Source organism: Gymnoscopelus microlampas, assembly GCF_963454915.1.
Source record: "Gymnoscopelus microlampas genome assembly, chromosome: 20".
Taxonomy (NCBI): domain Eukaryota; kingdom Metazoa; phylum Chordata; class Actinopteri; order Myctophiformes; family Myctophidae; genus Gymnoscopelus; species Gymnoscopelus microlampas.
Genome location: NC_139957.1, coordinates 14707277 through 14733050, shown reverse-complemented (window position 1 = coordinate 14733050; position 25774 = coordinate 14707277). Strand labels below are relative to the sequence as shown.

Sequence of the window (25774 nt, the reverse complement as noted above, 5' to 3'; positions counted from 1 at the left end):
ATCATCTATAGTAATGAGATAAGGGATAAGCACCTATTGTGTGCCACAGTACACTCCCATGTCTCATTTTATGGCAGAAGTGGTTTTAATAGCCAAAATCGATTAAGCATCCAAGCTTGCAGCTGTAATGAGCATGGGTATGTTTAAGCAAAAGATAAGTCATTACTAATATCCAGTAAAGCACTACATGTTCTGCTGAGGTGCTAAAATATAAAGATGCTGTTGTAAGGGACTATGCAGGCCACCTGTCCTGTCTTTTAACATGGAACTTGTTTAATACTGTTGCATGGCCAGACACCTTCCACATTAGCAGCAGCACTAGCAGGCTCTGAGGATGGCGTATTGTCGTCCATCTGTCCATCAGTCATTTCGGTCCCAAATGAGATTTCTCAAAAACTACTGCCGGGATTGCCATGGAATTTGCTGTGTACATTCATGATCCCCATGGCCTTTGTAGATATCTCAAAATCTAGTGGGCGGATATCCATTAAACTTTCAGAGGAGGATGAACCCTAAGTATTTGAATGTCCCTATGATCTTCCCTCTAGCGCCACACTTTTAGATGTTTAGTCTTGTTATTGTTTTTACACGTGGTATACATAATTGTATTGCATAATCCCGGCCTCTGGCCTGTGTGAAATGGGTTATATTGTGCCTTGAGGCTGTCTTGGAATTGTGTCCCAAACAGGTGACCTGGTTGGCTCTCACTATAAGGTAATACTTTGTTAACACATACTCCTTGGGAAGTTCACTACTGTATCTACCACTGGTTGATCAGCCATACCTCCCTCACTAACAGGCGGTCACTTCTGAAATTTGGTTCCTCCTTATTCAAAGCCATCTATTACATTCCATGGCAAATTCAATTACACCTCCCATCTCAAAAAAGCTGCTTCACTCCTCCAATGCTGCAGCTGCTGCAGTAGCGACTGCTGTCCGAGCCAGAAGCTGACAACCTGAGTGTCCTTGTGCGATTAGCCAGATCGATGAGGCTGAGCAGAGAGGAGAAAAGAGGACGAGGGAGAGGAGGAGTGGGTAAAGGCAGGAAGTTTTGAAGGAGGGAGGGGGGAGCAGCCCCTCCCATAATTAGGTTAGGGTGCCGCACCAAAGGTCTGTGTTTACAGGACAGACGAGAGTTAGTCCCTCACTTCACTGTGGACTGCTCTGGGCGTGGATGGAACAGTAGCGGCAACGAAGCAAAGCAATCTTTTTCTTCAGCACCTCTCGTTCACTCACCCCCCTCTATTCTTCCTCGGTCTCTCTCCCTCCTCTCGGTCTTTCTCTTCCTCTAGTTGTTTTTGCGACTCATCCCTGCCTGAGCTGCTGCTACGACTGGCTAAAGAGGACTCACACACAGACACACACACACACACACGTACGCTCATCCAGGCTGCTAGGGAAGAGGCCTGAGCTTCCCAGCAGCCCCCCTCTCCTCCTCCCCAGGCTGGTCCAAGGACATCTTCATCACCACAACCACAACTACGACTGCAACCACAACTACCAACCAGGACTCCCCTGCCTGCCATCATGTGTGACTGCTTCCACCTGGCCTTCCCCAACTGGCATGCCTCTCAAGGCACGGGTTGGCATATACCTTTCTATTCTCCTTATTTTAAGTCTCTGTTTCTGTCTCCTTATTTTATATATTCAGTCTGTGTCTGTTCTCTCAGCTGTCTCCTTCTGTTTGGGTTGCTGTCTCTCTGTTATTCCTTCCTCTCACGCTGCCTCTGTTTCTGTTGTTTTGCTCAGCACAATTCACTGATTCAGCACCAGGGTTCAGTGGTGCGGTGTGAGAGATTGTGTGTGTATGTGCGAGGGTTAGAAAGGCAGACAGAGAGGGTGAGAGAGAGACAGAGAGAGAAAGAGAGAGAGAGAGAGAGAGAGAAAGAGAGAGAGAGAGAGAGAGAGAGAGAGAGAGAGAGAGAGAGAGAGAGAGAGAGAGGGGCTGGTGCTGATGCTGGGATGTGCTACTGACCTGCTGGCTGCAGTGCGTGCTGGGTGTGTCTGCAGTGAGAAGGGGAGGGTTTGGAGATGTCATCCTCCCCAGGCTGCTCTGCGCTTGTTTGTTTTTATTTTGCCAATGTCTGAAACAGGTGGATGAAGGATGTGACTAAAGGCGAACAGGCATAGATAGACACAACTTCTTGGCAAGATCAAACGTATACAAACAATATCATCCAAGTAATTGTAAAAGTGTAGAAAACATCGCAAACTAAACATTAAATTCAATCTTTGAAAATGTGTCTGAAAAACTGCACTGGTGTCATATCAGTGCTGAAATGTGTGATAAATTGGATGAATACAAACTGCCCCACAGTTTTTGTGACTATCAGTAAAACTACCAAGCTTGCCATAATAATGTCATTACCTACAGAAATAGGAAAGGTTCTGCAAATTAACAACTTTAAACATAAACTGATTCATATCTTAATATACAACTACACATTACGTCATGTTGCAGCATATCATAGCTTGCAGGGTTCTTCAAATATTCATGACACAGCAAATTATTTTATTATATTCTATGTTTTTACAGTAATCAGATGGAAAGGGATTAAATAGGCCTAAATCAACAATAATACAGTTTTCATATTATTTTTCTTTGATTCTTAAATATGTATATGTATGTAGAGTGAAATCCATAAATCCGGAGTACAGGTGAACATAAGTTGTACATAAGCTTTGGTTTACATTTTGGCATACAAATGAATTCAAAATATTTTACCATAATAAATAATTACTGTCATCCAACTTGTCTACATGTCACCTCCTCTTATTGTCAAATGACTATCTTATTACACGTCCAAGTATAAAATAAATTAAGCTTTCGTCTCACATTTCCTGCTCTGGGGTGTGGATACTGTATGCACTGATTATTACTGCTGTATTTTCTGGCACTTATTTTGTGTTTTCAGATTCAATGCTGGAGTCTGGATAGTATGTTTTGTTTTGATTTTCCCTGTTTCATTACATTCAGATTTGAAGTGTTTAGTCAATGGTCTAATCCAGTGTAATTTACACCAAGCACCACAGTGAAATGAGCATTAACTCTCCCATTGCTAACATGACATGCAGCCAATATATGCAGGGGAAGGAGAGGAGTGCCAGAAATGCTTAAATGACAAAAATGGTAAATCCATTAAACAAACTTAGCAAACCTGAGTCATTTCATAACCATTTCTTACTGATGGCATTTAAGAATAATATGTTAACTGGTGCTTAAGGAAGGTTTCAACTGGAAAATTGTCACCTACCGCTTTATGTCAACATCTGTCTGAAGCTCTCAAAAAAGCTGTGTTTATTGAGCATAATCTGCGTGAAGATGCAAATGCATGTTAATGGTGCTCAGCTGTTATAGGCAAGCAGCTCAAGGTCAGAAAGACAACGTTTTTCTGGTGTTAAGAATGACATATCAAATGTCAAGGTGGGGCAGAAAGCAGAGGGGAGGTGAGAGAGAGAGAGAGAGAGAGAGAGAGAGAGAGAGAGAGGTAGCCTATTTATTGCCAGAAACTGAGATTTATGTCAAGCTGAACAGTTCTGCAGTGGAACCTGTTCATGCGGATATCTTAACCATTATAATAATACATGAATAGCAAATGTTTGTATTTGATGAATCCTCCTTTTAAATCAATATTATTAGACATAGGGCATCGGTGGTGCAGGGGAAAAGTTCCTGCAGTGCCTCCGGCTTTCCCTGGGCACTCCAACAAACCCGTAGGGGAGGGTGTTCTTTATTATCACTGCACTCTATGACTGCACTACCAACTCCTTGGGACACCTGTTCAAGCAGGGAGTGGAACTGGGATGTAGCGCAAAACTCCTCACTGTCAGGTAAAAAGAAGCAGCTGGCGATATCATTTTTAGCAGAGGAAACATGTGGTTGTCAACAACCCAGACCAAAAGGCTCTATTCACAGCAGCCATATTATGAAGATATTCACAGGTGTTACCAATACTAATGAAGGCTCTGTTCCATTTAGTCTAGCACAGTGGTTTCCACGACCCCCATAACTCTGAGAGTGTACAAATGGAACCAAATGGACCCTTACGGGTCCATTTGGTTCCATTTGTACACTCTCAGAGTTACACACCTGTAAGGGGCCATTTGGAAGCCCATGAGGGTCCCTGGACCCCAACTGTAGACCCACTGGTGTAACAGAGTGACCAGAATGGAACAGAGCCTTCATTAGTATCATTGGTAACACCTGTGAATGTCTTCATAATATGGCTGCTGTGAATAGAGCCTATAGCGCAGAACGTTGATTAGTTCGTTGATTAAAAAACGTGATTATATAATCAAACACAAATTCTTATAAGCGGCACATTTAGCCATTTAGAGTTGTATGTTTTAGTATTTATTGCAATGGTTCTCAAAGTGGCGTTTGCAGACCCCCAAGGGTCCTTAAGGGGATTCCAGAGGGTCCGCAACAAAGTGAAGAACAGTTTAACTTCACTATTATTTCAGTGGCTAGAAGTTATCCAATGAGAGAATGAATGAGAATGACTATTCAGATCATACGGTTCACTCTCCACTTTTATGCCCCCACCTACAGAGAGTACTAATCCCACCAAGGTCTAATAATGGCAGAGCTTCCCTGTGAATCTCTCACGTCATGTTGATAATGTCACATTGACACTGTAATGCCGTTGTTACGTCAGATTGTCACAATCTCTATTGCCATAGTTATTTGACTCTCCATTTTTTTTACTTAATGAAAGTGAATAAAATAGAAAGTTGTAAAAGGTTAAGTAGTTAAAAGAGTATAAAACAACATGACAGATTTTCAAATTGCAATGAAAATCTGTCAGCATGATCGCTAGATAATTGGATTGAAGCTATAGGTTATATGATATATATATAGCAGGATATGTATACTGTAGGTCTATATAGCATGATATACAGTATAGCAGGAATCAAGCTGAAAAGGTGCTTAAAGGGGTGTGGCCAAGCCTAATTAGCTGTTATTCAGGCATTGAAACAAGCTTGCTCCCAGAGGTCAACAACACTATTCTTAAACCGAAAGAGGTTCCCAGATTGGCCGTGGATAGTTAGTCAGACAGACAGACAGACAGACAGACAGGCAGGCAGGCAGGCAGGCAGGCAGGCAGGCAGGCAGGCAGGCAGGCAGGCAGGCAGACAGGCAATAATCTTCTCTTGACACAAAAACTTTTCAATGGGGGTCCACTGCCTAATTCAATTTGGGGGTCACTGACGTTTGAGAGCCACTGTAGTAGGTGGCAATGAATGAATGGTAGGAAGGCAATCATGGATAAGCATTTAAAAGTCTATTAACATTTTTAATTAAAGGCATAGTACATTATGTAACTTTGCTGTATGTTTACATAACAACAGACTGCTGGTATAGAGGGAAATAATTGGTACAAAAAAATATATATGTTTTTATTTTGTAAACATTGGGCTAAATGACATACTATGCCTTTAAGTCTTTTCTACAATTTAAATTAACCTGTGATTTACTTGACACCCTATATGACTCATCCCTATGTTGTAAATCCCACTCGTCTGGTACTCCAAGCAAACAATCACTCCAAATTATTTGCATGACTCAGTATCATCACACAGTATTGGTTGTACATCGTCGCTGTCGGGCAGAAAACTTGTATCTCCATATTTGATTTATTTACGTTTTTCATAAATTAATTCCCTATTTTATACTTTGCCGTACAAGAGTTTTGTGTAAAAGTAGCAAAAGATCTACAAGCGATGCAACATTCCCAAAATAGGGATGCCAGGTTTAAAGTGGTTAAAAAAGATCTGTCGTTTGGTAAATATTTAGCTAATGAGAAGTATTAACAAGAGCTTGTGATTGAATAATAACTTCATTGGATCCATTGGAACACATCCATAGGTTTTTTTTTTTTTCAATTTCCTGATAAGTAACTGTTTTGGACATACAAGGTTTCCAACAATATTTTGTTGGTATGGAGTCATGTCATGGGAATAGGGGCAGATTCAAATCTGTAATTCCAAAGCAATGATGAAACTCCTTCCACATTAGTTCCAGATTACTAGATTGAAAGCATGCGCCATGGCAGTCCCATGTTCACATAATCTGTGCAGAAAATCTAATTCCGTTTTTACCCCTTCTTTTTTTCTTTTTGCCCGTGGCTCAAATCGTATTAAAATTGGGATACAAACAAACTGCCTCTAGTGAATGGAGCTTGTGTCTGTAATACGGGGAAAAATGGTCAGAATCCAAATCCTGGTTCCCTGTAAGCGAAGGACAAGTAATCAACTGTATTATATTAATTTAGCTAACTGACAAGCTTAAGGGAGCCTCCCTCGTACTGGGCAAATAGAACTACATACAGTACACACTGTAACAGCAAGCATGTTGGAGCTGGTTATGTCAGAGAACTGGCAGAAGGCTGGTTAGTTACAAATGTGTGGTACCAGATACAGTAGATAAATACTTTCAGGAAATCTTAAGTAACAAACAAATGGATATAAATCATTACAAAGGCAAGTGGCAACATAGTTTCATCCTAGTATATGAGAGCTTTGCAGTAATTTAAGGATTAAGGTATTTCAATCTCCTTGTCTGACTTGTGTAAAAGCACTGTCCCAAACTCAACAGCTGCAACCAATAGAATACAGACCGTATTCGTCAACACATTAGTACAGGAGGCATGCTTGGAGGGATATGCCACACCCAAATACACTGCTGCAGTTGCACCCAAATATGAACCTACAGGATTAGCATTGTAAAACACTTCAGGATCTACCCTGTTTTGAACTGTCATAGAAAAGATCAGTGAAAGCCCTGTACTTGATACAATTATCCACTTAAGACAGGTTCAAAAATACGTTTTAGCTTGTTGTTCTATATATTGTTTGTTGATTTGTATTTGTACAGTTAAAAAAATACTAAGGATTGCGTGATTACAATAGATTATTAATATAATGCCATTATTGTACTGCCTTTTATATAAATGGTAGACAATTAAATTGTTGCAGTTACAATGTTTTGTTAATTTTGTTAATCAATCAGATTTATGAAATGGAATGAACTACTCTTAATGGTCCAAAACAAATTTCTTTACTGAGACCAATAACTTTACCTACCCTAACCTAATTATTAGGACAAGAGATGACTGTAGAATCATGTATTGTACGTACATCTAATCCTTCACAGTCATACAATGACTAAACGATGTTTAAAATAAGTACATTGTTTTACAATGTGATTTCATTTCGACAATTTTGGTCAAGAGTGAGAGTCCTTATCAACCCTCTGCACTGCACCCATATGACAAATATTAGGTAAAGGAGTTTCTACATGTGCTTTGCCAGGCTTAGGTCAGGTACTGGACAGGCAAGCAAACTGACTGGTGTGACCTTATCAAGCCATGTCACAAGATAAAACGCCACATAGAGCACACTTTACATTGGTGAAACTGTCTGCACAGTCCTGTTTATATTGTCCAGTGCACTAGTGAATGTAGTGTGTAGTAGAATTTAGTAAATGTGTAGTATGTTGAAACTATATGTAGAGTGAAATGTATTTGTATGCTTCATGTCTTGCATATATACAATATGCAGAAAGCTATACAGTATACATTTGAAAATACTGAAAGTAAATTTGTGTCTCTGTTCTAATGCCACTAAGACAAATACTCAAACATTTTGTATACCTGGTAATGATCATGTATTCTGGCTCCAACAATCTCTGATTTCACATCTAACCACAGACATTCTACAGCAGGTTTCACTGGCTGACACTGCTACAGTATAATGCAGTGCAATGCAACAACTAATGGCCTGCAGCTACAGTATAGATTAGCAGACTCATAGAGGATGAAACGATGCTAATGTATAGCAGGAACAGAACTTCAGAATGGCTTTCAAGTTTCAAATGTTCAAACAAGGTAGCATGGTAACAGAAAGTAGTATTACCGTAAATGGACTACAGACTAAAAGTAGGACTGACTATGTTGTGTCCCGCCTTGTTTGTCCGTCAGAAGCAGACCATTGTCTGTACAAATCACATTAGCCACTTGGCAGTGCACTCAAGCCTGTAGAGATAGGACTAAGTGCCACTAAGATTTAGCCATTTTACCGAGGGACAGTAAGTACGTGCAGGTGAGTTGTTGTTTGTGCTAGAACTATTGAATAACCACTAAAACTATATTACTTTTATTTATTTAAACATGTATTTTTTTTTAAGTATGATAGTAGAGAGAAAGCTAGACACAGAGGACAGTGAGTGGAAGAAGGACATGCAACACAAGAGGTCTCCAGCCATAATCAAACTGGGGACTTTTCGATTATGCATTTTGATTTAGTTAATAGGCTATCCGCTCACCTACCGGTGCTGATACCCTCTTAAACCTTGTAGTTGAGGTTATTTTTGGACACTCTGTGCTGGGATAACATGGTGATGATTGCCACAACACTTGACTCCTGCATGTAGGTGGCTTAGATATTTCAATTTTCATTATTCAGTTTCACAACACTAGACTGTGGTGTGTCAGAGAGGAATAATGAGGGTTCAGTGTGAAAACTCCTCACAGTGGGGCCACTGTTCTGTAAAGGTACGGCATTACCTACACCTAATTGCAATTTGAACCATGTCAGCAGCTGGATGTGTTTTGCTTACAGTTTGTGTTCTGGAGAATTTATCGATGTCAGCGGTGAGAAAGCAGTAGTAGTGTGATTTGAGAATTTTGTGACCTGTTGGTAGCACTTTGTTTTGCCACTGATTTGGTAAAGGAATCTCTGTATTCAATTCATTCGACATGTTTGCACATAATCATTTGCCAGTTGTGATGCAATGCATATAAAACTGTGCATGGTTGATCAAAAGATTTACATTTATGTGAGATTATGTGACAGCCATACATTTAGTAGCTATCACATTGGCTGGTCGGATTCATTTGGAAAAATACATTCCCTCTCCACAGCCCTCAAGGCTGCAAAGTAGCTGTAAGTCAAATCTCAGGATCAATAGAGAGGATCACTTAACAGTCTGCTGCGGAAACAGGTTCCCTCTGGGAAATCTTGCCAGGAAGAACTCCAAATAGTCTCATCTTCAGCTCCAGTGTCTCAGAGGAGCCTCAAAACAACTTTAGCTGGATGGGGCAGATTTCTAGCTTACTTTGCAGAGAATATTTTGAGATAAATAACTATGAATAGTTCCCAGTTCACGTGCTTTGGACTGCATGAGCATTTTCTACATCGCATTCTTGCTTGAATCAAGTAAATTAAACTCAAACACATCATAATGAAAGATGTTTAGTAGTAGTCTTTACCTGCACTTTATTCATAATAAAATCATTTTATATTGTGTGGGATTGTGTAGAAACAGGCAAAATGACAATTATTTATGAGAGTATACTTATATCAACATCATTATTTGTTCCTTTGACCACTTCAGCCCTATATTATACTTTTGCTATTCAAAAATAGCTGATCTACAAGCTCATCAGCTCATTCAGCTGCGCTGAATTGTGAGCTTGTGGATCTGCAATTTAATGTTGGGACGTCAGGTTGAAAGTGGTTAAATGGAATTTGTCTGGCTCATCTAGCCTAGAGCTAATGCAATAACCCTGTACTATAAACTAAACTAAATTAATCAATGCAGCACCGTGTGACATATCAGGTAAATGATTACTAGGTTTCCTCTGCAAAGTAGGAAAACATTATGTTTAACCACTTCAGCCCTATACTTTGTCATATGGAATAGCGAAAAAAGCCCATCTTGTGCCATGAAGTGTTGTGAGCATGTAGATCTGCTATTTTTGAAAGTTTTAAATTGTTTTGAAATATTTGGGGAAGTTTGGGGAAAATTAGGGACACGAAGTTGCCAAAGTTAGGGACGCCAGATTGAAAGCTGTTAATACCATAATCACACAGATGGAAGACACAATAACTTAAGAGTATGTTTTTTCCTGTCTGTGTGTGAACAGGAGCCGGCCGGAGGCTGAGAGGGCCGGAGACTGGGGAAGAAGATGATTCGGTGAGTGACTTGATCCATCCTTGGTAGTCAAATGTCTCTGAATACCTTAGCCTGTAATTTTGCTTTAGCTTAGAAGGTACTGATAGGGAACAAGATTTTTTTCAAGGATAATTACGTAAAATAAATCTGCATCTTGTTGGGAATCCTCATTGGATGCACTGTGCATTGATTGATTGATTGATTGAATACTTTATTAGTCAGAAATAAAAGGCTAAAAGCAGGTGCGCAAATCCCGGGGGAGGCTTTGTCCTCCCCTAGCTTCAGATTGGACCCTAAGTCATTTAGAATAATAAAAATAAATGTTAAAATCATTGATTTTTTAATAATAAATCAGTAAAAGCAGGCAAAAATATGAATTAAATAACATAACCCTAACCCTAACCCTAACCCTAACCCTAAAACCGAAATAAAGTAACCAAAAACCGAAAGGAAACTAACAAAATCCGCAGTTTTTCAAGGCAGATCTTTGCCCCTGGCTAAAAGGATAACACAAAAAAGTCCTGGGGACTTGTTACCATTGTGGTCCTATGTATTCAATTCATCACATCAGCATAGTATAAAAAACAATAACACAATAATACATATCAAATACAAAACACTTTATACAAAGGAGAAAAAGAAAAATATCGGTAGTGAATGAACATTGCATTTACCTCCCCTTGTAGTCTCCTGATACTGTAGATTGTTTTTGAGGCCTGTTTTGAAAGAAGCCAGTGAGTGATACACATTTTCTAAAGGAGTAGTTCACCCAAAAAAAATCCTTATTTTCTATCAATTACACACCCCATGAAGCATTGAATTCATGGAGATTTATTTTTGTTTTTATTGCATTCCTAAGCCAATAATTTGATGACCGGACGAGTCTCTGGTAGGGGACTCAAAGAGTCTCCATTGAGTCTCCTACAGGAGAGATGGGATGGTGTCAGGGCATTCCACATTTTGGTGGCATTGTAGTAGAATGAAAATGTTCCTTCCCATGTTTGTTCTATATTTGGGTAGTACCAGATCGTTGTCGCTCCCTCTAGTATTGTGGCTGTGGGTGTCACTCACTTTGGAGAAGTAGTTAGTCAGGTATGAGGGTATTTGACTTAAACACCAATCCCATTTTTAATTGCTTGACCATGTATTCTACCCTGAGCCATCCCAGACTAGCAAAGTGTGTTGGAATTAGGTGGGACCCTATTGCTTACAAATTGTTTTATACTGTATGCACCTATATATATATATATAAAATATTTGATCCAGTTAAACAATATGGATTCAACGTTTTATATGATCTAATGTAAAAGGAGGGTGTGCTTTTATTCATGTGCAAAGTTCCACAGAATAAAAGTAAAATCCAAATGTCATTGAGTCCCTTTAAAGAAAATATCTGCATGCTAAAAATGTAAGTAACTATCGTTATGACGATGTGAGAGTGGAATTGTTCACTGACCATTGATCTACACTCCAGATATGTGACGAGCCGTCTCACATAGAGGGAGAGAGACCACGTCCTCAAGGATCGTCTCCAGTTGAAGACTACCCTGAAAAATACGCAGAAAGTGACAGGGAGGTACGGAGCACCACTTCACAAATAATCAGTTTTTGAGAGGCAGAAGGTCATTGTTTACAGAAATTAATGTAATCGGTTACAAGCTGGGTCCCTAAAGCAAGGCACTTAATCCCTGTTTATATATGGTAGCTAATGGTAGGAAATTGTAACCGTCTTATGTGCAACTCTAATGTGTAATTATCTGTCCTGTTGTTTTAAATCGAGAATATATTCTCAGTTGTTTAGTCATCTTTCTTTTTAAAATCAGGCTTAAAGGACCACTTCACCAATTTTCAACCTATCTTCAAATAATTGCTCCTCACTAATTCTCATTATAATATGGTGCCATTTTCGTCTACTCGGTCTCTCAGAGGAGTGCTGTGGGACAGTAGACCAAGCAAGTAGGCAAAATGGTACAAAATTATAATGAGCATTAGTGAGGAGCAATCATATGAATATAGCTTGAAAATGGGTGAAGTGGTCCTTTAAGCTTCACTTAATAACATGTATATTTTTGAATGAACTCATCTATGGTCAGGTATTTAAATGTTGTTTATTGTATTTCTTTTAGGGTGACGCAGAGCATGAGTCGCCTCACAAAAGAGGTAGTGGAAAGAAAAGCAAAAAGGCTGGGCTTGGGTCTCTGTTTGACAAGCGCTCCACTCCAAAGATGAGTAAACTGAAGGTCAGATATACCTATATCATTTTCTCTGAACACACGCACACACGCACGCATGTGTGTGTGTGTATGTGTCATAAGGTCAAATGTATAGGAACACTGTCTGGAGACGAATGTAATGTTGTTGGTCTGACTACAGTACCAAGTCATTGTTTGTCCCTGAAATGATATAGTGATTTGCCAAGAGTGATTTGTTAACACAAGTACGCACGCACGCACGCACGCACGCACGCACGCACGCACGCACGCACGCACGCACGCACGCACGCAAACAAACAAACAAACAAACAAACAAACAAACAAACAAACAAACAAACAAACAAACACACACATAGGTCCAGGTACTCCTGCAGGTGTGCTAGAGTGGGATCCTATGGGTTCCTATGGGGAGACAGGAGGTCCTGGTCTGTTCCCCTCTCCTGTTTTGGGGGAAATCATCAGAACTGGGGACCCCCCACCCTGATAAGCACTTGGAATTGTAGAAGTTGAGGCATTCAATTTAGTTTGATTCCGTTCCACAGATAAATATTGTGAAAATAGCAGATCAACAAGCTCACAACGCCTTGCGTTGCGAGGCGTTGTGAGCTTGTAGATTGGCTATTTTCACAATGTTTGCCTCTTTCTTTTGTTATTTGACAATTTGGCCAATGTTTGACAAGTTTTTATAGTGACAATTAAATTGTCACTTCACTGTCATCTGGGGACCCCCCAAAAAAATCATGTGGGGACCCCCCTGGGGGTCCCGACCCACAGGTTGAGAACCACTGCCTTAACTTAACTGGTTTCATTCCTTTGCAGGAGGTTCACAGCCCTGAGTCGGGGGTGATACTGAATACAGCAGAAGATGGATGTGCGGATGGTCTTGTTGTTGGCGGAGGGGGAAAGGATGGAATCTTCATTAAACAAGTGGTGCCTGAGTCACCTGCCTCAAAGAACCTGAGTGTGAAAGAAGGTAAGCCATAAGTAAAGCCTTAAAAAAGCCAACCTACAAGCTCACAACGCGTCGCAGACACGACACGCTGTGAGCTGGTAGGTCGGCTATTTTCGGCGACCGTCGTGTGAAAAAGCATAAATTAAGCTTAAGCTGATAAGTGATAGTGAAACGGTAATACTGTTACAATGTTTGCAATATAGCTTTTATTTTTTTTCTTATTTATAATAGTTTTACCACTTAAACCCTATATACTTTGTTGACCAGAGTCCATCAGGGGTCTAAACTAAGACCCATTTTCCCCTCTTCATCAAACATCAGAAAATATCTGATCTACAAACTGTGTGTTGTGAGCTTCTAGATCTGCTATTGTTGCAGAACGTTCATCCCTGAATAGGGACACTAGGGTTCATGTGATTAATGGGTTAACTGAATTGACTGCTCAAGCCATGCATTGCAATTAGTTGACTAGTCCCCTTTTGCACTTTATATGCTGCACAGGCTCATTACCAAACCATGTCCACTGGTTTGTGTACTTGATAGTTGCGAACGCGGAAGGAGGCCTCCGCCCAAGTGGAGCTTACTATGAAAGTCTGCTCGGCTTGTGTGTGTGTGTGTGTGTGTGTCTGTGTGCAGTGCACTGCCTGGGTGCGGCCAACAGAGTGCGCCAGAGTGCAGATACAGTCAAAACACAAACACACACACACACACACACAAAGTCTGTAAATATACAATATTTTCGAGCTGCGTTCGCTTCCAGCGTTCGCGCGTCTTACTTGTAGTTAGTATTAGGTTGCAGATAAATATGCAACCATGATAGGATTTACTTAGAAACTATATTGCAATGATTTCAGCAAAAGCTAAACATCTCAAAATGTAAAGAGACAAATATTCAAAGCACAGCATTTGTCAAGGTGTGTAATTAATTAATCTCAACTATAGTTTCATACAATATGTACAGTGTACAATTTACATAGTATGTTCAACATGGTTGAGCATGTGCTCGTGTATATTTTAAGCAAACATACACACAAGCACAGGACTAAACTCAACCAAACCTAAAACAAGAATAACTACAACTGGTTAAGAAATATTTTGCTGATGGATAGAAAGCATGCGGTGCATTTACTATTTCACGCTGAATACTGATTTCATTATGGAAATTAAATCAACTGACTGGGAGCTTTGTAGGGTATATGGCTTTGAATCATGTTCCTCTTGTTTACACAGGTGATCAGATTCTGAGTGCCACTGTGTATTTTGACAACGTGACATATGAGGATGCCCTCCAGATTTTGGAACACGCCCAGGCTTACAAAGTGAAGCTCTGTCTGAAACGGCAGCCGGAATTGTCTGAGAACGAACCAGTCATCCAACCTGATGTCATCAATGTAACTATACCTTTGTTCCATCCTCTGACTCTGTGTGATAAGTAGTCTTGGGGTTCAAAATTTACTTTAAAGTTTTTCGTTGTTTAACAGGAAGAAGAAGGTTCTCCAGTAATGAGGAGGCAAGGGAAGACAAAAAGACAGAGCAATGCTCGCATCTCATGGCCAAAGTTTTCCTCATTCGGCAAAGGGCAGAAGAAGCATTTCACGAGGTCTCACAGCTCCTCTGAGGCAGATGAGCAGAGAAAGCTTGAGCTGAGCCCCACTACAAGTGACACAGAGTCACCAATCAAAACTCAGGAGGCTCTCAAGGGCAAGAAGAAGCATAAAGTAAAGCTTTCATGTCTGAAAAAGAGGGGCAGTGTCAGCACACCTCCAGACCAGGATCAAGGTGTATCAGACATACATTCACCTGAGCACCTTGCGAGCACCTTAGTAGACACAACTCAAGTCTATAAAGCTGAAAATCTGGATGCTATAGAAACCTCTGACATGAAGGATAAAAAGTTGACTGGACCTGAAACAAAGCAACACAAAGGGGAACTCGTCAGTTTGGACAGCACTTTGAAAACAACTGATCTAATGGTGACTCTGGCAGACCAACAACTTTCCCCTGCTAAGGGATCTCCTGATGGGACAAAATCAAAGAAGAAAGAGAGGTCTGAATTAAAAGTAAGAATTATGGGGAAAGATAAATCTCATAAACAAGAGCAACAAGTAAAATCCTCACCGAAAAGGCTTAAGACATTGGGGGCAAGTATGGAAAGAACAGAGCCAACCGAAATCAAATTACTTACAGTAACTACCGATGACAGTTCAGCAGTGCCTTCAGCTAACACTGGGCCATCTGATATGGAAATAAGTATGCCTAAAGTGGACCTTTCTCTTGACATGTCTGATTTGGGGCTTCTAAAGAAATCTCCAAAGAGAAGCAAAGACAAGAAAGACACAAAGACATTCCAACTGCCTAGTGTAGGCCTCACTGCCATAGCTACTGAAGACACCATTCAGAAAATGGATGTGAATGTTAAGGATTGTGTTACAAAGGAAAGTATAGGAGCGATGGAGGATCCCTATGCTAACCTTTTAAAAACACAGCTTCCCAAACGAGAGGATATTGAGATACCAGGTATGGAAGATGCATCAACAAAGAAGACAAAATTCAGAGGAATTAAGGAGCCTAACCTCATGTATACTGGACAAGTTGAAGAACTTCAAGCGGAAACTGTCCAAATGGCAATTGATGTGGACAGTGTCAGAGAGGCAGTTTCAAAATTGCCTGGATTTAAGTTGCCTAAAGTTGACACCTCTGGAATGCCTATTCCCGAAGAAATTACAATGATAGATGCCAATGCACACAGAATAACAGTGAAAACCCCATCAGGAACCCCAACTAAAGTCTTAGATGCCAAAACAAAGCAGGACGCCCATTTTACATCTGACATAAAAGTATCTTCAGACATTTTAAGCTGTAAGTCAGTCAAACTGCCAAAGATCAGACATGAAGATTTTACTTCCCTAGAAGCCATTATTGAGACCAAAGTGGAAAAAAAGGAAGCTAAAGAAAAACAAAGTGACAGTGAAATCAAAATAGAACTCAATAAAATGGAATACATTGTTATACCAGGAAAGGAAGGAACTCATCAGGTACAACAAACCGAGAAAACAATGGAAATTGTGGGCTTCCAATCTATTGCAGAGCATGACCAAGCCGAGACATTGAATCTGACCAGTCCTGATGGAACAGACAAAAGATCCAAGAAGGCAAAGTTAACTATGCCAAGCTTTGGAATTGCAAAACCAGATATAAGATTCCCTGACATTGGAATAGACTTACCTAAACGAAATGTCTCTGAGCAAAAAGATTATGAAAAAAGCAATAAAATAAATCAGGATCTAAATAAGTCAAAAACTGAGATAGGATTCATTCAAGTCCCTGATATAGATAAAGACATCAAGATTCTTGGTGCTGACATGACAATTCCTACACACAGCATCACAGCAGACATTACAGCACCCTGTGTTGATACTGAAGGACCATGTATAGATATGAAAAGTGCAAAAGCAGAAGGTGGAGGAAAAGGAAGCAAATTTAAAATGCCAAATCTTGGCATCTCAATGCCAAAGGTCAAAGGACCGGAAATTGATCTAAGCTTGTCAAAGAAAGATTTAGAAGTCACCTTACCAGAAGCCAAAGCAGAAATCAAACCGCATGAGGCTGATGTTAAGGCATCTTCAGTTTCCATTTCAGTGCCAGAGGCTCCTGGACTAGACGTTGATGCCAAGTTAAAAAAGCCAAAGTTTTCAATGCCCAGATTTTCATTTGCAAAACCAAGCATGAAATCCCCTGAAGCTGATGTCAATCTTCCAGAGGCAGATGTGTCTCTTCCAGAGCGGAGAGTGGAGATGAAATCACCTGAAATGGAAATCAAATCGCCAGAAACTGAAGTTCAAGTGAAGAATGTCGAAGGTTCACCAGCTAAATTCAAAATGCCAACCTTCAAACTACCCAAATTTGGAGCAACTGCTTCAAATGTAACTGTAGAAGTACCAGAAATGGAAAAAATTACCAAAATTGATGGAGCTGATGTGAAATTTCCTACCGGGGGAGCTGAAATTTCAGCACCCAGCATTGACACTGAAGGTCCATCTATACATGTGAAAGCTTCTGACACTGAATTTGAAGGAAAAGGGAGAAAGTTTAAAATGCCAAGTGTTGGCGTTTCCATGCCAAAAGTAAAAGGACCCGCTATTGACCTCACCTTATCAAATAAAGATGCTGATGTCACGCTAGCAGAAGCTAAAACAGAATTAAAACATCCAGAACTTGAGGTCAAAGAACCTTTGGCTAAAGTAGATGCCAAAGCTCCAGAAGTTGCAGTCCATGTAAAAGATCTTGAAGGTTCACCATCAAAATTTAAAATGCCAACCTTCAAAATGCCTAAATTTGGAGTTGGTCATCCAAATGTCACTGTAGATGCACCTGTTATGGAAAAGGTCATAAAAATTGACGGAGCTGATTTGAAAATTCGTGAAGTGGAAGCTGAAGTTTCCACCTCAGCACCTTGCATTGATACTGAAGGTCAATATGGAGATGCAAAAATCACTGGCACTGAATTAGAAGGAAAGGGAGGCAAGTTTAAAATGCCAAGTCTGGGCATCTCAATGCCAAAAGTAAAAGGACCTGAAATTGATTTCAACTTGTCAAAGAAAGATATAGATGTAAAAAATCCAAAGGCAGATGTTTCTCTGCCAGAGGGAAAGCTGGAGGTGAAAGAACCTGGTGTGGAAATTAAATCACCAGACACTGAATTAGAAATTGATGGACACGGAAGCAAGTTCAAAATGCCCAAATTTGGTATCTCATTACCAAAGGTTAAGGGCCCTGAATTTGATTTCAGCTCATCAAAGAAAGATGTTGATATCACAATACCAAAAGCTACAACCGAAGTTAAGCCACCAGATGTTGAGGTCAAAGGCCCCTCTGCTAAAGTAGAAATTGAAGCTCCTGAGATCGATGTTCAAGTAAAGAATGTTGAAGGCTCACCATCAAAATTCAAAATGCCAACATTCAAACTACCTAAGTTTGGAGCAAATGTCACTGTAGAGGTACCTGAAGTAGAGAAGGAAATCAACATTGAAGGAACTGAACTAAATATTCCTAATGTGGGAGCAGCAGTTGATATCACACTACCAGAAATTAAAGCTGAGGCAAAACTCCCTGATGTTGAAGTCAAAGAACCTTCAGCCAGCATTTCCACAAAGGAACCTGCTGCAGAATTTGATGCCAAGTTGAAAAAGCCAAGGTTCTCATTACCAAGATTCTCCTTTTCAAAGCAAAGTATTCCAGTCCCTGAAGTTGACATCAATGTCCCAGATGCAGATGTTACACTACCAGAAGCCAAAGCGGACGTCAAACTTCCTGATGTTGATGTCAACATTGAATTCCCTCAAGTTGATGTCACAATACCAGAGGTCAGAACAGAAGTCCATCTTCCAGAGGTTGCAATGAAAGAACCTTCAGCTGGCATTTCCATAGAGGACTCACCTGCTGCAGAACTTGATGCCAAATTCAAAAAGTCAAGGTTCTCATTGCCCAGATTTTCATTTTCAAAGCAAAGCGTTCAAGGACCTGAAATTGATGTCAATGTTCCAAAGGTAGATATCCTTCTTCCAGAGGGAAATGTAGAGATGAAGGAACCTGGAATGGAAATTAAAGCACCAGAAAGTGAATTTGAAATTGAGGGACAAGGAAGCAAATTCAAAATGCCAAGTTTTGGCATATCTGTGCCAAAAATGAAAGGACCTGAAATTGATTTAAGCTTACAAAAGAAAGAGGTTGGGGTCACATTACCAGAAGTTAAAGGAGACGTCAAACTCCCTGATATTGAAGCCAAAGATGCCTCTGCAACAATTGTTCTACCAGATGCACCTACATTTGAAGATGATGATAAAGGGAGAAAGACCAGCTGGTCAATGCCACGGTTTTCATTTTCAAAACCAAATATTAAAGGTTCAGAAGTTGATGTCGACTTTGAAGCTCCTCAAATTGATGTCACAATACCAGAGGCCAAAGCAGAAATCGATATTCCAGAGGTTGAAGTGAAAGAAACTACAGCTGGAATTTCCATAGAGGACTCGCCTGTTGCAGAACTTGATGCCAAGTTTAAAAAGCCACGGTTTTCATTACCAAGATTTTCATTTTCAAAGCAAAGTGTTCAAGCACCTGAGGTTGATGTCGATGTTCCAAAGGTAGATATTAACCTTCCAGAAGGAAAGGTAGAGATGAAAGAGCCTGACATAGAAATAAAAGGACCAGAAAGTGAATTAGAAATTGAGGGACAAGGAAGCAAGTTCAAACTGCCAAGTCTGGGCATCTCAATGCCAAAAGTAAAAGGATCTGAAATTGATTCAAGCTTACAAAAGAAAGAGGTCACATTACCAGGCATAAAAGCAGAAGTTAAACTCCCTGACATTGAAGCCAAAGAACCCTCTGCAACAATTGCTGTACCAGATGCACCTACATTAGAAGAGGATGGCAAGGGGAGAAAGACCAGCTGGTCAATGCCACGATTTTCATTTTCAAAGCCAAATATTAAAAGTCCAGAAGTGGATGTCAAATTTGAAGCTCCTCAGGTTGATATCACAATACCAGAGGCCAAAATGGAAGTCGATATACCAGAGGTTGAAGTGAAAGAACCTTCAGCTGGCATTTCCATAGAGGACTCACCTGTTGCAGAACTTGACGCCAAGTTCAAAAAGCCAAGATTTTCATTACCCAGATTTTCATTTTCAAAACAAAGCGTTGATGTTAATCCTACAGAGGTAGATGTTTCTCTTTCAGAAGGAAGGGTGGAGGTAAAAGAACCTGGGGTGGAAATTAAGGCACCAGAAGCTGAAATAGAAATTGATGGACAAGGAGGCAAGTTCAAAATGCCAAGTCTGGGCATCTCAATGCCAAAAGTAAAAGGACCTGATATTGATTTAAGCTTGTCAAAGAAAGATGTGGATGTTACATTACCAGAGGTTAAAGCTGAGGTCAAACTCTCCGGTGTTGAAGTCAAAGGTCCCACTGCAACGATTTCAGTACCAGACACCTCAACATTACAGGTTGATGCCAAACTGAAAAAGTCAAGTTTCGCACTACCCAGATTTTCATTTTCAAAGCAAAATGTTCAAACCCCTGATGTTGATGTAAATATCCCAACGGTAGATGTTTCTCTTCCAGAGGGAAAGGTGGAGGTGGAGCAACCTAAGATGGATATTAAAGCACCAGTAACTGACTTAGAAATTGATGGACAAGGAAGCAAGTTCAAAATGCCAAAATTTGGCATCTCATTGCCAAAAGTTAAAGGCCCTGAAATTGACTTCAGTTTATCAAAGAAAGATGTTGATGTCTCAATACCAGAAGCTAAAACAGAAGTCAAACCACCAGATGTTGAAGTCAAAGGCCCCTCTGCTAAAGTAGAAGTTGAAGCTCCTGAGATTGATGTTCAAGTGAAAAATGTCGAAGGCTCACCTTCAAAATTCAAAATGCCAACATTCAAACTACCTAAATTTGGAACAACCCTTCCCAATGTTGCTGTAGAGGTACCCGAAGTGGAGAAAGAGATCAACATAGAAGGAACTCAGCTTAATATTCCTAATGTGGGAGCAGCAGTTGATGTTACATTACCGGAGGTTAAAGCTGATATCAAACTCCCTGATGTTGAAGTCAAAGGACCTTCAGCTAGCATTTCCATAGAGGAGCTACATGCTGCAGAACTTGATGCCAAGTTGAAAAAGCCAAGGTTCTCATTACCTAAATTCTCATTTTCAAAGCAAACTGTTCCAGTACCTGAAGTTGATGTCAGTGCTCCAGGGGCTGATGTTACACTTCCAGCAGCCAAAGCAGAAGTTGAACTTCCTGATGTTGATGTCAAACTTGAAGCCCCTCAAGTTGATGTCACGTTACCAGAGGTCAGAACGGAAGTCAGTCTTCCAGGGGTTGCAATTAAAGAACCTTCAGGTGGCATTTCCATAGAGGACTCACCTGTGGCAGAACTTGATGCCAAATTCAAAAAGCCAAGGTTTTCATTACCAAGATTTTCATTTTCAAAGCAAGGTAATCAAGCACCTGAAGTTGATGTCAATGCTCCAAAGGTAGATATTCATCTTCCAGAGGGAAAAGTAGAGGTGATGAAAACTGAAATGGAAATTAAAGCACCAGAAAGTGAATTAGAAATTGAGGGACAAGGAAGCAAGTTCAAAATGCCAAGTTTAGGCATCTCAATGCCAAAAGTGAAAGGACCTGAAATTGATTTAAGTTTACAAAAGAAAGAGGTTGGGGTCACATTACCGGAAGTTAAAGCAGAAGTCAAACTCACTGATTTTGAAGCCATTGATGCCTCTGCCTCAATTTCTCTACCAGATGCACCTACATTAGAAGATGATAACAAGGGGAGAAAGACCAGCTGGTCAATGCCACGATTTTCATTTTCAAAGCCAAATATGAAAGGTCCAGATGTTGATGTGAACTTTGAAGCCCCTCATATTGATGTCACAATACCAGAGGCCAAAGCAGAAGTCCATATTCCAGAGGTTGAAGTGAAAGAACCTTCAGCTGGCATTTCCATAGAGGACTCACCTGTTGCAGAATTTGATGCCAAGTTCAAAAAGCCAATGTTTTCATTACCAAGATTTTCATTTTCAAAACAAAGTGTTCAAGCCCCTGAAATTGATGTAAATCTTCCTACGGTAGATGTTTCTGTTCCAGAGGGGAAAGTAGAAGTGAAGGAACCTGGAAGGGAAATAAAAGCTCCAGAAACTGAAGTGGAAGTAGATGGGCAAGGAAGCACATTTAAAATGCCAAAGTTTGGCATCTCATTGCCTAAATTAAAAGCCCCAGAAATAGATTTCGGTTCATCCAAGGTGGAAGTAGATGTTACCTTACCAGAAGCTAAATCAGACGTCATACTCCCAAATGTTGAAACCAAAGACCCTTATGTTAAGGTAGAAGTTAAAACTCCAGAGATTGAAGTTCAGGCAAAGCAGGCTGCGGGATCCCCATCAAAATTCAAAATGCCAACATTCAAACTACCTAGATTTGGAGCTGCTATTCCAGATATTACTGCTGAGGTACCTGAAGTGGAGAAAGAAATTAATATTGATGGTGCAGAAGTAAAAATTCCCACTGTTGATATCAAATTACCAGAAGCTAAAGCACTTGAAGTCTCAGACGTTGAAATAAAAACACCTACTGTTGCCATTTCAGTACCAAAGGCAACTGTTGTAGAGCTTGATGTTAAAATGAAAAAGCCAACGTTTTCATTACCTAGATTTTCATTTTCTAAGTCAAGCATTCCATCCCCTGAAGTTGATGTTAACCCTCTAGAGCTTGACATGACTCTTCCAGAGGGAGAAGTGGTTGTGAAACAACCTGAAATTGAAATGAAACCACCAGAAACTAATGTTCAAGTGAAGAATGTTGAAGGATCACCATCAAAATTCAAAATGCCAACAATGCACCTGCCTAAATTTGGAGTAACTTCTTCAAATGTCACTGATGGGGCAGAGTTTAACATTCCTCAACAGGGAGGTAAAGTTGATGTTGCATTACCAGAAATAAAAGCAGATGTCTCACTTCCAGAGGCTGAAATGAAAGCACCTTCTGCAGCTATCTCGATACCAGAGGCACCTGTTGTAGAGATTGATGCTAAAATGAAAAAGCCAAGGTTTTCATTACCCAGATTTTCTTTTTCTAAGTCAAGCATTCAACCCCCTGAAGATGATGTCATCTCTCCAGAGCTTAACATTTCTATTCCAGAGGGAGAAGTGGTTGTGAAAAAACCTGAAATGGAAATCAAATCACCAGAGATAGATGTTCAAATGAAGAATGTTTTAGGATCACCATCGAAATTCAAAATGCCAACACTACACCTGCCTAAATTTGGAGTAGCTTCTTCAAATGTCACCAAAGAATCTGAAGTTGATGTCAAACTTCCAAAAGTAGATGTTTCTCTTCCAGAGGGAAAGGTAGAATCTGACTTGAAAATTAAAACACCTGAGACGGAAATTGAACAGAAAAATGTTGAAGAATCACCATCAAGATTTAAAATGCCGACACTGAAGCTATCTAAATTTGGAGGGGCATTTCCAAAGTTAAATGTGGAACTAAAAGGCACACCTGAGGGTGATTCTAATGTTGATGCTGAATGTGAAGACGGTCATTTGGAAGTTGAAGTTGAGCCACAAGGACCAGGGAAATCACCCAAATTAACTTTAACATCATTTGGAGAGATCCTCAAGTCCATTGATGTTGAATTTGATGTTCCAACAAAAGAGCAAGTGGATGAAAAATGCATACCTTCCCAGGAGGAAATATCTGATCCATCCACTGCTGAGATGCGGGCTGAAACACCAGAAATAAAAGGCAAAACCAAATTTAAATTTCCTAAGCTTACTTTTAGTCAATCGCCAGAGGAACTTGGTACAACTGAAGACAAGAAGCAGTCATTGACAAAGGAAAAGGAATCAAATATTGAGCAAGAACCAGGAAAAAGTCCTGTGAAGGGCGGCTGGTTACGTTTTTTGTCGTCCCCATCAGAACCTGAGAAGAAGATAACAGAAAAGGGTGAACTGGAGAGAGAACAGAGCCCTACAGGTGACACAGGTGATGAAGATATGAGTACAACTTACTCAATCCAGTCATCTGATGCCTTTGCTGACATCAGCTCCGCAGTGATGAGTGAACAAGTTGGCCTGTCTTTATCCTCACCCACCAAGGTAACAGTGAAATTCTCTGACCCAAATGTGATGCTGGGGCTCGGAGAGATGCTCAGTAACATCATTACTTCAACCACGACTGAGCTGGCCTCAGTGGAACCTAATTTACCGGAGAAAGTCACTATTCTGTCCTCTGAAGCGTCCTCTTCATCACTGGATACTCTCAAGCTGGAATCTGGAAAAATACATGTCGTAACATCAAATATACAAGCAACACCGGAAGCACAGCGCACCATGCCACTAACACATTTCCATGCCCAATCAACTGGCGGGATGTCCTTTCAACAAGAAACCAAGGATATGAGTGGCAAGACAACGGTTGTTGAAAGACACGTAATGAGGCAATCATCAAGTGAAAGTAGAGAAACAGTTGTTGTAACTAAACAAGTTACAAGTGTGTTTGGAGTAGACTCTACTGGGCCCATCTCAGGCCAAACAGCATCCTCTATCCCACGACTGAGACTGAGAGAAACAGTGCATGCAGAGAAAATGAAGTTTTTTGATGGAAGTAAGAAGTAAGGTTCATCATGTAATCAGCTTTTGATGGCAAATAAATTACTCATCAACCAGCCTGGTGGCTAGTACATTCTGAATTTTACCAGACATTGAAATGATAAAATGAAATGTGTTTTTAGGGTGGAAGAGAGTGATAAACACAAGTTGGCAACCTGCCAGTGCCAAGTATAACTGAAAGCCTTTTCCAGCCACAGGCTAAATTTACCAGTGTTTTGGATGTTGGTTAGTGTCAGTTAGTGTTTATGTCAAGCCTTGGTTGTATGTTGTAGACCTGTAAAGAGAATAAAAAGTAATACAAATCACATTACAAATGTAATCAAGTTGTAAATATTATATGTTGAGTGTTCATGCACATAGCATTCATGAAGGCCTCCTGATACCCTTGCTTATAATACAGTGCTGAAGTAGGGTGTGACTGTGGTTGATAACCAATTATGTCTGTAATTTTAGGGTGTTTACTGATCATTTAATTAACTGTATTCTTAACTCATGAGATCATGCAAATTGGCAAATCATTTAACTGTGAAGATTGAGATCAAATCTTCAATCACTGTTACTGAGGAATCAGACATTCCGGAAAATATGTTTACAACAATGTCCTTGTGAAAATTAGTATAGACTGAGCACGCCTATATTGTGCATTATATCACCATAAAATGCATATGTGTATGAATTACTCAAGATTATCTTGTTGCTATTGCTAAAATGTGGAAAGATAATGTAAATGCAATGCTCATATAGCTTGTAATGAAATAGAGGAAGTATATTGATGCAACTATATTTTGATTAAAACTTTGCTTAGAATTTAATTTGCTACAAGAAAACGTATCAATATTTTACTCTCTTCCAATATTACTGTAAAAAAGTGGGGGAAATCGACAAGTTCTGTAAATAGATTCCAACAATGACTTCTTTGGAGTTTCTTTGATTAATTGCTCCTATTTGTATTCTGACTCTGATGCAGCCTAAACTTGTGTTTGCAAAATTATAGTCAATAAATAAATCTTATGAAATCCATTTGTTTGTCAAATTTCTAAATTTTAAGAGTTGTATTAAAAGGCATGGTCCCTTAATAGTATTTGTTTTGCATTTAATCATTGCCATTGTAGTATGTGCATTTTGTCACTAGGGGTAGACATAGCTCCTCTCAAACTAAGTAAATCTGTTCATAGACAAACATTTCCATGCATACCACCAGGTTAGGTTATACTGTACATAATAATTGAATTCATGGCCTCCTTATGCAATGCAATCCATCGTTGACTGCCTGAACTGTCTGCAATTTCGAGTCTGAGCCCTTTGCTGTGGGCTAGTTGAACAATCATCTGCAATTTAAAGCATACAGGTTGTAGGCTATATGCTATAAGACTTGAGAAGTAAACAGATATAATCGCTTATAATCAAACACAAGGAATCAACATTATCCGTAGAAGACTGCTGTCGGGCAATTATGTGGCATCACTCTCACTGCCAGTGGTGGAAA

The 25774-nt window shown here is 40.0% G+C and overlaps 1 protein-coding gene across 1 annotated transcript; it reads left to right on the top strand.

Annotated features, from left to right (window-relative positions):
* Positions 1 to 1527: 1527 nt before the first annotated feature.
* On the top strand, positions 1528 to 25188 carry LOC311036015 (uncharacterized protein; the record flags this gene model as incomplete). Its single annotated transcript, XM_084044540.1, has 7 exons — positions 1528 to 1582; positions 9930 to 9979; positions 11433 to 11534; positions 12085 to 12198; positions 12991 to 13144; positions 14354 to 14514; positions 14605 to 25188. 7 exons carry the CDS (start codon positions 1528 to 1530, stop codon positions 24292 to 24294), a joined length of 10326 nt encoding a protein of 3441 aa, XP_083900666.1. The 3' UTR covers positions 24295 to 25188.
* Positions 25189 to 25774: the final 586 nt, after the last annotated feature.